Source organism: Carcharhinus amblyrhynchos, chromosome 4 (genome assembly GCF_965287045.1).
Source record: "Carcharhinus amblyrhynchos chromosome 4, sCarAmb.v2.hapA, whole genome shotgun sequence".
Lineage (NCBI taxonomy): Eukaryota > Metazoa > Chordata > Chondrichthyes > Carcharhiniformes > Carcharhinidae > Carcharhinus > Carcharhinus amblyrhynchos.
In genome coordinates, this window is record NC_137327.1 from 59,585,262 (window position 1) to 59,598,141 (window position 12,880).

Consider the following 12,880-nt stretch of genomic DNA (forward strand, 5'->3'; position numbering starts at 1 on the left):
GTTTCTTAGACTGAAGAAAGACAGAGGGAGCATTACTGCTTGAAGACTTCATGTATGTTCGATGGATTTGAACAAACATAATAACACTTTATGTAAATTGACACTGTGTAATGACTTTTAGCCGAGGTAAGTTTGGTTCAGTCTCAATGGACTGAAAATGCTGGAGAAGTCGCACTTAAATTCTGAAATGCTTGCATTAATTGTAGAACTTCGGACAAGTGCGCTGCCGCTTCATGTCTGTTCATTGTGATTTAAGCAGGGAATAAGATTGTAAAAAAGTGAACCATGATCAATATACCCAACAGTGAGCGATTGCACATACCCTGCAACTCAACCCAGTGGGCACTTGGACAAGGTCATCTCTTTTAGTCTTGGTTTACATTGAGAGGGGCCCATACTGTTCAAGCCTAACCTCTGGATATGCTTTCTCATGATCTTTCTTTGCTTGGATGATTGCCTTTTCCATAACTCCACTCTATTTCAAGGTGCATAAAGGAAATCAAGTTGACATCGCAAGTACTAACATTAATTATTTAAAAGTGCAATTTTAAGTGCAATTTAAAAATGAAAAGCAAGGTTCTTCCACTCTTACTCAGAATAATACTTCATTCCAAATGGAAAGCAGTGGGAGGAGGTCGAATTAACCTTTAATAGGAGAGGCAGTGATGTAGTGGTATTGTCACTTAACTAGCAATCTGGAGACCCAAGATAATGCTCTGGGGACCCATGTTCAAATCCCACCAGGACAGATGGTAAAATTTAAATTCAATAATAATCTGGAATTAAAAAGTCTAATGATGACTGAAACCATTCTTGATCGTCATAATTACCCATCTGGTTCACTAATATTCTTTCGAAAGGATAACCTGTTGTCCTTGCCTACACGTGACTCTAAATAGATTCACAGCAAAGTAGTTGACTCTTACACGTTCTCTGAAGTGGCCTAGTAAGCCACTCAGATCAAGGGCAATTAGGGATGGACAATAAATACTGACCCAGACAGCGGTGCTCAGATCCCATTAATGGATAAAAGAAAACCCTGCAGTCATCATCCCTATTTGAAAATTCTTCTTGCTACTTTCAACCCCTTAAGAGCTAATACTGGGGAATTCTTTGGCAACTGGACCACATGGTACCAGCCATCTTTCATTATCTTAACTACAAGGTTATCCTTTTTGAGTTAGATGATGAGTGTCAGCAGGTTGTGACTATGGAAGTTACCACAGCCAAGCGTGACTTCCAGTCATTCAAGGTGCCCCACTGCCACCTCAAGCCAGTTAGGATAGGAGTTGAACTGGTGCCTGCATTTCCAAAAATTAAAACTTAAATATTTAACAGAATGCAGTGAGTTGCAGGATGTCAGTTGTTTTACATCCTCATGGTCTAAATGTCAGAGGCATAGTCTAAAGATTAGAAACAAGAGTGAAATTAGGAAACACTTCACACCATGAAACTCTTTTCTGGAAATGGCACTTTTAAAAAATTTATTTACCAGACATGGGCATCGCTGGCTAGGCAGCATTTATTGTCCATCCTTAATTGCTGTTGAGAAGGTGGTGGTGAGCTGCCTTCTTAAGCTGCTATTAGGGAGGGAGTTTCTTATTGTTTTCTTTATAGTCGCTGAATACAACTGAGTAGCCGTTTCAGAGGGCATTTAAGAGTCTACCACTTTGCGGGGGGGGGCTGGAGTCACGTGTAGGCCAGACCAGGTATTTAGATTGGTTTTTACGGCAATTGACAATAGTTTCATGATCATTGGATTTTTAATTCTAGATGTTTTTATTGAATTTAAATTCCACCATCAGCTGTGGTGGAATTTGAACCCAGGTTCCAGAGCATTACTCAGATCTCTAGATTACTTGTCCTGTAACAATAACCCTATGCCACCACCTCCCCTTGATGCAAGATCAGTTGTAATTTGCAAAACTGAAATTAATACATTTTTGTTAACCAAAGATATTAAGACAAGTGGCGCAGAGGCAAGTATGTGGAGTTAGATCACAGGTCAGCTACGATCCCATCGAATGGCAGAACAGGCTGGAGAAACTTGGTTATTCGTGCGCGCTGAGATGAAGTGCCTCGCTGTCCTGACTCTCATTCATAGAAAGCACACGTTCAGTCTCTTTGGTCTGTATGGCTGTTGGTGAGGTAACATACTTGAAACTGGAATAGTTTTCGATGTAGTTGATGTAGTGCGCAAATGTAGGTCTTGAATGTGGACCAAAGTAGCACCTTTATTGTGATGCAAATAACGGAATGTTTGGGTGCCTGGATTAATAAATGTCTGCAATGTCCACTGTCTCAATCTGAAAGATGATGGTCATTGATCTATTACTGGCATCCATCTAGAGATAAATAACTTCATAGTAACTGATGCTGAACGAAAGGAAAGATTTTTAATTGGAAGGGGGAATCCATGAGTAGTCATCAACTATGTGATGTGATTTTGCAATAGAAGGTAATTGTGCTGTCTGGCTCTTGTTTCCTTATTCATTTCTGAGATTTGAGCTTTATTAACAATTTGTTGCCCATCCCTAATTACTTTTGAAAAAGTGCTGGTGAACTGCCTTCTGGAGCTACTGTAGTCCATCTTCAAAAACTGTTAGGGATGGCCAAAAGCTTGATCCAAAATATGGGCTGTTAGGAATGTGTTAAAGTATGAGGGTGAGGTGAAGGGGGTTTCGGGACAAGAATTGAAGTGGTTCTATTACCTTGGGGTTATTCCAATATTATTGGAGATGGGAAAGATTCATGTGGGGGAATTGAGCACTGGTATGTAAGACAGCATCACATTCAAACATTTTTGAAAGCAGTGTACTGGCGGTGAACAAAGAATTATAGAGCCTTTGAGAAGGGCAGCAATGAAATGGCAGGGAATAATTAAAAAGACAGTTACAATTTGTGGTCAGGAAAGAACGTTGGTGTCCAGTTTGGTAGGAATGGGGTCAAGGAAGCAGGAGGTTGGTTTAATGGACAAGATGGGACAGAACTAGGGAATAATTGTGGGCTGGGTGGTGAGGAAATTTGGTTTTATAAAACTGGTTTGGGAGAAGAAGCTCAATGGACAGTCTCTATGGTAGCACCAGATGCATTTAAAACATTGAAGGAGGCTGTTGATGGCAAGAAAAGCAGCGCTTCCTTTTGTCCTTCAGAATGACCCTAGAATAGTAAGTAGTCAGTTTTGGTGCAAGCGAGTGAGGACTTGATGTGGCAGAGTTAGACTTGGTCATCATTACTGAATGCTGCAGTGATCCAACTCAAAAACAACCTAAGGTCTGGGAATGTGTCAGTCTTTTGTTGCAAGCCATCAATTAAAAACAAACTCAGCATTGACAGGTCTCATTTGACTGCTCTACACTTGAATGTCATCGACACTCTAGTTGCCAGGGGTGTGTGTGTCCTGGATATCACATAAGGATCCAGTGACAAGTCAGAGATCACATGATGAGTCATGGAGTCACAATCTCGTGCGAGGTACTGCTCGATATCAGACCTTGCACATATCCCAGATGTGATTCTCTGAACAAAATAGAAACCTTAAGCAGCAGCAATTACTGGACTTTTTCTCCAAAGCAACTGTTGTCTTTAATAGCTCATAATAAACATGAAGACCTTATCTCGCTCATCAATTCATTTGGATAAACATTCTGTGCATTTCTCTGTCCCACTGCTTTCATGTTAATCTTGTCAGATATTTTGCTCCTGTTTGTTTTGAATACTTCAATTTGCATCTAGCTTTGTGAAGAACAGATTATCATTTTGTTTAATTCCACTGATGTGCAGTAGTTGCTCTCATGTTGGCTTTTAGATGACAGTTCTACCTAATTTACAATTCCTATTTAGCAGTCTGTTTTGGCTGATATTTCTGCTGTTTCAAGGTAAAGGATCTCAATAGTTTAATGTTTGCATGATGGATGCTTTTCAGTTTTAGGTCTCTAGTTTCATCACCTGGCACTCCACAGTCAGGTTTAATATAAATGTGAAATGAAGATCGATCTCTCTCTGTTCCCTCAACAGTGTACCTCAATGCCAAGAATTTGCTGCTGTGACATTTTCTCATTCTCACACCTTTGGGAAATATGTCAGGTTGAACACAGCTCTATGCTTGGGCCATGTGTCCATTGGGAAATGGCTTGACCATGAAATGGTCTTAATCCCACTAAAATCGCCAAAGTGCAGCATGCTGACCTAGTACAACACAGCATTTGTTTTCAGGGACTTGGCCATTACTGATTTGCCTTCATGTCCTGCTTTACAGATCATTGACAGTTTGTAGCAAAATTCTACCTCTGACTTCGGCATGATAGGCCACTGCAGCTTTAAAATGTGGGTCTGTGCCTGCCTGTGAGCCATCTATTCATTCATGATGGGTAGCGGGAATGAGTGGAAGATGGTAGGATGTTGGTTAGGAGACTGAATCCCATTAGATTTTACACCATTAAATACATAGCCCATCAAGTTTCTGTGTTACACATATCACAAGAACAGATTATATTTTGTTTATAACACTTGTGCAATACATTGATGCACCTTTAACAAACCTCCCCCCAGCTTGTAAACTTTGGGAGCTGTGACCTCAGTCCAAATCAGTGTCATTAGATGCATTTAGTGTCGAGGCTGCAGTAACACTATGTAAAGTCACTGTTAGATCGTCATACTTCAGTGTCATATAACAATCGTGTGAGATTTTAATTAATTGCCTAGTTTGATCCCTTTCTGTGTTACTCTAGTCTTGGAGTTAGAGGATAGTTCTTATGAGTGAATCCTCAAAGTAGACTTCACAACATGTATGTTAGGTATTCAGATTTATTAAAATGCAAACAGTTAATTTCCAACAATATTAGAAATGAAATCTAAACTGAACAGCAAAACTTAAGACAAAAGCCTGCTTTAGCCAGGAAATTCAAAACGTGTTACAGCTCATTAGGTATGGTTGCTTGCCAGAACTTTGAATTAGCTATTTCCCCCAAGATCCACCCCATCCTTTTTCACAACTGGTATGTGACAATTCTCATGTTCCATAGCATTACCCACACTTAGTTATCATTCAATACTGATTTGATTGCCCTGTCCTTGGATCCACCCAAATATAACTTTTCCGATCAGTGATCTTTCTCAGCCAGGTGCTTCTGCAAAGCCTTTCAAATGAACAGTTTTTCTGTCTGAGCAACAACTCAGCTATTAGCTAAAGTTCTCTGGATGACATGTCTTCCAGTTCTATTTTATTGTTGAAACTTGTTTTTCACTGAACTTTATAGATAATAAAACAAAGCAAGCTTTTATTACAATTGTTTTTAACAGACTCAATTAATGGAAAGGCTAAAAATTAATGTTGATACACTATCAAGATTAACTCTTTCTTAATTAGAGTTTGAATAGCTCTTACCAGTTATAACTCCAACTGGAAGATAAAGTGGGAAGGAATTGCATTGCGTCAGTGGAGCTTTTACCTGTCACTTTGTCTCACTGACCTTGTTCCATATCCCCACAGCTAAGTTCAGGAAAAAAACCTCTGGAAACTTCCTTCCCAAAATAATCAGGGTGGTGAGTTTTAGCTTTTCCTGAGAAAGAAGGTGCTGCTGAGAGATTCAATTCACCTGTGTTAACATTTTTTGGTGCTCTAGGGCCTCGAACGTTGGAATGTTCCCCCTCAACTCCCACCATGAACTCTTATTTCTTCAAGTTCATGATCAACTTGCTGAAGCAGTTCAACACTGAGAAGAGGCTGCTGGAAATACGAGGAGCCTTCATCATCCGGTAGGTGCACAATCTTTTATATTGTGTTTTGTGATCTGGTATCCATTTTTCCCAGCGTGAATGCTTCAGACCTTGGCTAATTTGAGTACAGACATAGTTGAATCAATGATCCATGTGTGTCGTAAGGATGAATAGGGAATGCATATACCCCTCTGTATGTTTAGGGTATCTTTAATTTTAACACACAATTTTGTGTTGACAAGGTGAGGAATATGTCCAAACTCAATGCCTAATTTTTCTGCACACGTTCTCTCTTTTCTAATAGAACTTCAAATGTTTAACCTTCCCTATTTCGGTGTATAGTATTTTTTTTTCTGTATGTTTATCAAGGATCAAGGTGAGGTGTATTTAGCCTTCCATGCTTAGCATCAAGCACTCTCGCTTTCTGGATTGTAAAACTATCGCAAATAGGCTTTAGTATTTGAGCTCATTTTAGAAATGCAGTGCAATTCATTATGAATCACTATAGTATGGAGACTCAGCATTGAGATTATTTTTTAGATGTAATCCATTGCATGCAACTAATTCAGTAATAACAATCTATTGAGAGTGATGGTGTGAGATGTAAGGCCTCACTGGCGCATTAGGGAGCGTCAACTTCTGAGATTGGTGTTGATCGAGACTTGACATTAGGTGGTGTTAAAATGAGCTTTACTGTGTGTCTGTGTTAAGCTAGACACTTGACCCAAAAGTGCTATTTTAATGTTAGCAAGGTACATCAAAAGGAAAATGTTCTGACCTCCCTTAGGCAAAGGAACTGAGCACAAACATTCCCCCCAGATAAAGCAAGCTAACCACCAGGAGTGTTAAACATGAATCTTAATTATCTGTTCAACCACCAGTCACATCTGTCTGTTTTTATGGTTCGTTAGCCTAGAGGTTTTGATTCCATGTTATTGGGGTTCTTGAATTGCAAACTTATTGGATTAGTTCTGCTGGGAGGATCATTGACTACCCCTGGGTGGGAAGAATCCTAGCCCCACCCCACCTCTGTGTCAGGTAGGCAGCTGCAGGTACTATCCATGAGCCAGACTGCAGGGCTTCTTCCAGACCCACTTGTTTCAGGCATTTAAGTATTGAGTTTGCCACGGAAGTCTGGCTTGACCTGATGTTATCATCAGTTGTGTCCCATCAGGACCAAAAGACCATCAACTTTATTTCCTCACCACCCTCCGCTACTTCCCAAAATAATGATATCTCATCATTACTTCTGTCCCAGTTTAAATTGGTTAGTTCTCTCGATTAAAGCATTTGACTCCTTCCCGAAAATTCCACAATCACAAACTTGTTCCCATCCTATGCAGTGTTACCAAAATACAGCCTTAACCTGGTGGGCTGCCTATCTTGCAGGCATTCATTGTATTTATAACAAGAAGGAATCTATCGTACGGCCTGTTTCTACTTAACTTGTAAAATGTACATTTTTTTCAATGTCGACCAATGTCACCTTCTACACAGACTAACCCTCATAGGGATTAGAGGACCTAATCAGTTTCTCATTCATTTGCATATGCAAATGAGGCTTGGTGGTCAGTGTGTTACTGCCCAGGTTTTAATCAAAACCTTGTGGAGGATGAAAATAGAACTTTTTGATGCTGTCTCATTTTGAACAGTTTCCTGAGAGACACGTAGACAATTCCCAGAATGTATCTTTATTGCCTCCCCATGCTTGATGTGTCAGCGGGACATTCAGGGTTTTAGCACTCATCCCATAGGATAAACCTTCAAAGCTGCTGATTCCATTTTTATTGTAGAAGATGACAGCGATTAATGCCTTAACTGTGTGAATAACGGCACTGACTCTCCAAACAGATGATTATGCTTGAAATTTTTCTACAGTGCAGTCCCCTTCACTTTTACTTTAAAGAATCTGCCAAGGTATCTAGTGCTTGCAGGAGTTCTATATGATCTGATATATTAGGGTAGCCTGTTTGTCCAAACTTGAATAAAAAGAAAATCTGCGAGACCTCAATGACTCTTCATCGAGTCTATTGAACTAGCTGATCTCAGTCATGGCTACAATTGTGCAGCTAAAATTCACCTAAAAAGTTGATTCTGTTGCTTTCCCTTTCCATCGTTCTCGTCTTGCCTCAAAATCAACATAACCCCTCCTGGATGAGGCTGGGGAGTTCATAGTGGGGAGCGCAGAAATAGCTGAGACACTGAATCAATACTTTGTCTCAGTTTTCACATCGGAGGATATGAGTACCATCCCAATAGTAACAGAAAATGCAGAGGTCATAGATTCAAACCGTTATCATCATTGGAGAAAAAGTACTGAGCAAACTATTGGGATTAAAAGTAGATAAGACCCAAAGCCTGATGGCCTATGTCCTAGGGTCTGAAAGGAAGTAGTGTTTGAGATGATGCATCCATTGGTGACAATATTTTGAAATTTTTCTGGATGTGGGAGTAGTTCCAGTGGATTGGAAAAGCTCTAATGTATGACGTTTGGAACAAGAGACGACACCACAAAGAGGCTCAGAATGGGCAGGAACAGAAATAACCCAAAAAATAATGGAGGCAGAAAGAGGAAACTATGGGCCAAATAGTTTAACATCTGTCATTGGGAAATTGTTAGAATCCATTATGAAGGAAGTAATAACAAGCCATTTAGAAAGTCAAAATGCAATTCATCAGAGTCAGCATGGTTTTATGTTGGGCAAATCATGTTTGACTAATTTGCTTGATTTCTTCGAAGATGTAGCAAGCAATGATGACCCTGTGGAGGTAGTATATCTGGACTTCCAGACGGCATTTGATAAGATGCCACACAGAAGACTAATACAGAAAATTAGTTCACATGGGGTTAGGGGTAATTTATTAGTTTGTATACAGGATTAGCTAACCAACAGAAAGCAAAGAGTTCAGATAAATGGGTCTTTTTTGGGTTGACAAGATATAACTAGTGGGGATGCCACAGAGTTTGTTCCTCAGACCCCAACTATTTACAATTGCTATTAATGACTTGGATGCAGGGATGACAAGTGCCATTGCCAAATTGACAGATAATACTAAAATAGGTGGGATAGTAAGTTATAATAAAGTAAGAAATTTACAAGTGAATATGGATAGGTTAAGTGAATGGGGCAAAATTTGCTAATGCAACCTATTACCAGCATTTCAGGTGATGACTGATGACGAGATGAGACTTTTTGGAGAAGGAAGAAATGCAATCTCTTCCAAGGTGGAGGAATGTCATAGGCCAAAGCTGGGAGGCCAGAGTCAATATGTGGGATCTAGGGGTTGATGAACTTAGAGATAGGGATGTACATGGCCATGGGTGGAGTTGTAAAGGAGGACCAAGATTTTGAAGACTGCATTATAGGAAGAGCAAACTAGTCAACTTTGGTGAGTGACGGAGGCCAACGAGCGGTTTAATGGAATAATCAAAAACAGAGGATGTATGAGGAGCATCCAGTCCTACTTCTGATAAACATTCTCTCCCCTACTGTCTGCACAAATTCCTCTGCTGTCTCTTCCTTAATACAAACAAGAACATCCCTAATACAACCACTTTGATCTGGCCTCAGTTACAATTCTTCGCCTTTTGTGTACCATTGCTCAGTATTGGATTATTTTTGTTCCTGTCCATTCTGCGGCTCTTTGTGGTGTTGTCTCTTGTTCCAAATGCCATACATGTTGCTGAGATCAATGATCTGTTAAAGCTGCATTGATTAGCAGTGAATGTTGGGGGCTTCCTGACGTGAAGGGATCAGATTTATGTGGAATTGAATGTATGCCTCTGTCCAATTAAGCAAAACTCTAGGTGGTTGTGAGGCCCTGAATTGAAGCTGTATACCTGCTGGGCAGTGTTGTCTGCTCGCTTTTTTGTGTAGCCGAGCACCTACGTTTGACTAAGTAGGTATTTTTTCCCCAAGGGTATATCTCAGATGAAGGCTTTATTAGGTCTTCTGATGAATTTCTTCGATTGGATTCCCTTGTGCTGTGGATCCCTGCTGAGAGTCAGAGATCACTCCCACCACTGAGATTAATTGGAACTGTCATTGCCTGTCAAAGTGCTCACAGCTTTATGAAGCCTGCATTTATGTGGAAAATTCGTTGTCGTCACATTCAAGCTTTTTAAGTAGTTGACGTCTGATATGGCATCCATGGAAACAGACTGAATTTTCATTGCAGTGCACTTTAGTAAACAAGAGCAATGAGCAGATATAATCTGGGCATTAAAAGGTACAGAAGTGCTATAATTGCACATCTTGTGGCACTTTAATTCCAACACCCGTGAACTCCACTCCTGTTTATGCTCGTTGTATGTTTAGTCAGGAACAACTATATTTTGACAGACGCTGCAGAGAAACACACTTGGTTGTCGGCTAATTGGTTCTCAACCTTGTTGAAAAAACAGTTGTCTCTGGTGGGTCTGTCTCATCAGTGGAGGGTGTCTCGCTAACACAGCAGCAGTTTTAATCATCTGCTATGTACCTCAACAGTTAATCAAGCTCGCACTTTCTAACTAGAGCACAGAGTTCGAGATACCTGTTAAAGGCTTCTTGGCAAGCTGACACAAACTTGGCAAAGTGTATAGTTCAATTAAATTCTCCCACATTAGCTTGAACTTTTTGCTGTTATAAATAGAACGCTGAAGGGTTTGTAAGTTGTTTCTTCCTCTGACGGCATCTGATATTCTGCATCCCTGCCTGAGAAGGTCCCCAGGCATCATGTTCACAGGACTCATTCAGCTCCACAATATAATAGCTTACATAAAGAAAAACTTACATTTTGCAACACCTCCAAAGCACTTTCCAGCCAGTGAAGTACTTTTGAAATTAATCCACTTTGTAACGCAAGAAACACAGCAACCAATTTGTGAACAGCTAGATCCCAAAATGTCATACTGACCAGATAACCCACCATGGGATTTTTTATGTCTTTCTGAGATGTGAGACAGCATCTCAGTTTAACATTAATCTGAGAAATGGCATTTCTGACTGTGCAACAATCCCAATGGGAGTGGCAACCCAGCTTTTGTGCATAAATCACTTGAGTGGGGTAATTTACATAAAAAACTGGTGTCGTTCTTGTGCATAACTGTTACAATCACAGGTGCCTGAAATGGAAAACTGGCACTCTGCAAAGAGAATTTGTGTGGGTGAACATCAGTTTGAACTTCCATACATACACCTAATTTTTAAAGGCAGCAGGACTTTTCCTGTCTTTTGCTGTTACTCAGAATGACTGAGCAGCTGCTCCCGCAACCAGACTGTCCAATTGAAAAGACCACGACAGGTCACTGGATTCTTCTGATCTTGGCTCCAGCATGTCGGTACAATAGAATGGCTGAATTTCCAAGCTACCATATCCTGCCCGAAGCCTACAATGTAGCACCCATGTACGTTCATGTCAACCTGCTGTACGTGAGCAGCTTTGGGCTTGCTAGAGGCTTGAATGTTCCATATGCCGAACTTAATACTGGCTTCCCATTCACCAACACATTCAACTCCAGCTCTTTGTCCTTTAGATAACAAATCGATCCCAGTATGAGAGCCATATCTCTGCAAGTTGTCCAGATGCCGAAGAGCAAGATTTGTCTCTAATTACGAACACAATCTCACTCCATTTCGTTTCCAATTTCTGCCTGTTGTTCTTGTACTTATTTTGTGAAACCCTTGAAACATTTAAAGGTGATTTATGCAATTGGATGTTGTACTTGATTGTCAGATCCCCACTTTGATTTGTACACCTTGAAGAGTATTGAAATTAACTTGAAAAATCAATCGAACACTATTCTGAATGCATCTAAATGTTTTCAGACAGGACAAAGTTCAGGCTTTTGAAATGCAACACAGGCAGATGGTCTAGTTTATTTGTAACTATCTGAATGAGAATTTATACTGGTGTCACATTACTTTGCATTCTTTGGAATGGAAATATCATTTTTTTCTGACTGCATCAGTGATTTAAGCTAACCGCATATTGCATTAATAACATTGTAGACAAAATTGCATTACAGGAAGAATTAGAAATTGGCAGGAAGAAGTCTGTCTTCCTGCCGTCTAATGAGAGGAATGAATGTGACTGTTTAAATAGGGTATATAGGGGAGTCATTAGCTTCATGTTAAAGTTCAAAAACTGTAGTAAGAATTCTCATGAGGGCTCAGTTGGTGAAAGTAAGTGTGTAATTGAGTCATACAGGAGAGAAGATCCAAACGTCACTCCTGGTCTGTGCTTTGCTAGCTGTTCTCAAATGGGGCCACCGTAGGGGGTTCTTTACTATTGGTCTTTGTGCCAGAGGATTATAGCAAGGCCCTGTTGAAAGTGTGTTGAGGGCAAGCTCAGGCTCAGCCATGACTCCCTCCATACCAACCTTCATTGGTCCTGTGGGTGAACCTGGTGCCTGACAAACCACTCCTTCAGGAGTGCAAGTGGGAGATAATTGACCCAGAAGAAAATTCATTGAGACACCAAAAATCTCCCCAGATTTACACCATTTGGTTCATCCTGAGAATGAACACACGTAGAAATTTTAATGTGCCCATAAAAAGTGAAATTACTTCAAGAAAGTGACATTTATTAAATGCTGGGAAAGAGGTAGCAAACCTGGAGGCAGGACAGCTGGGTGATGTGCTTGGAGAGTTGGTGGAAATGTAGGTAATGCTGGCAAATCTCGAGCCAGATCGTAAATCAGTAATGTTTATGCACATACATAACATGGGTCAAATTACCATTGTTGTAATATTGTATACTTTTGTCCAATTTCTCTGATTCAGAGGTTTGAATTTGGGTGAGATGGTGGCAGTGATAATGTCACTGGACTCATAATGCAGATGCTCTGACTACTGCTGTGATGACAAATGAACAAATCTTACAACAGCTGAATAAATGTTCAATCATGAATATAATCTGGAATTAAAAGCTAGTCTAAGTAATAGTGAACTTGAAAATGTAGTCAATTGTTATAAAACCCTAATGTCCTTTAGGGAAAGAAATCTGCCATCCTTTTCCAATTTGGCCTACGTGTGACTCCAGACCCACAGCAAAGTGGTTGATTCTTAACAACCCTCTGACATAGCTTAGCTATACAAATCAAGATCAGTTAGGGATGGGCATCAAATGCTGACGTTGTTAGTGACACCCATACAAAAGAATTAAAAAATTGTGGTAC

General features: G+C 40.2%; 1 protein-coding gene across 1 annotated transcript in view; it reads left to right on the forward strand.

Moving 5' to 3' along the window:
- Nucleotides 1–12,880, forward strand: part of vac14 (vac14 homolog (S. cerevisiae)) — a 347,166-nt gene that overhangs the window by 176,784 nt on the left and 157,502 nt on the right. Inside the window, exon 15 of the mRNA XM_080187225.1 lies at nucleotides 5,625–5,757. Coding sequence (XP_080043351.1) covers nucleotides 5,625–5,757 — 133 coding nt within the window. The remainder of the gene's footprint in view (nucleotides 1–5,624; nucleotides 5,758–12,880) is intronic.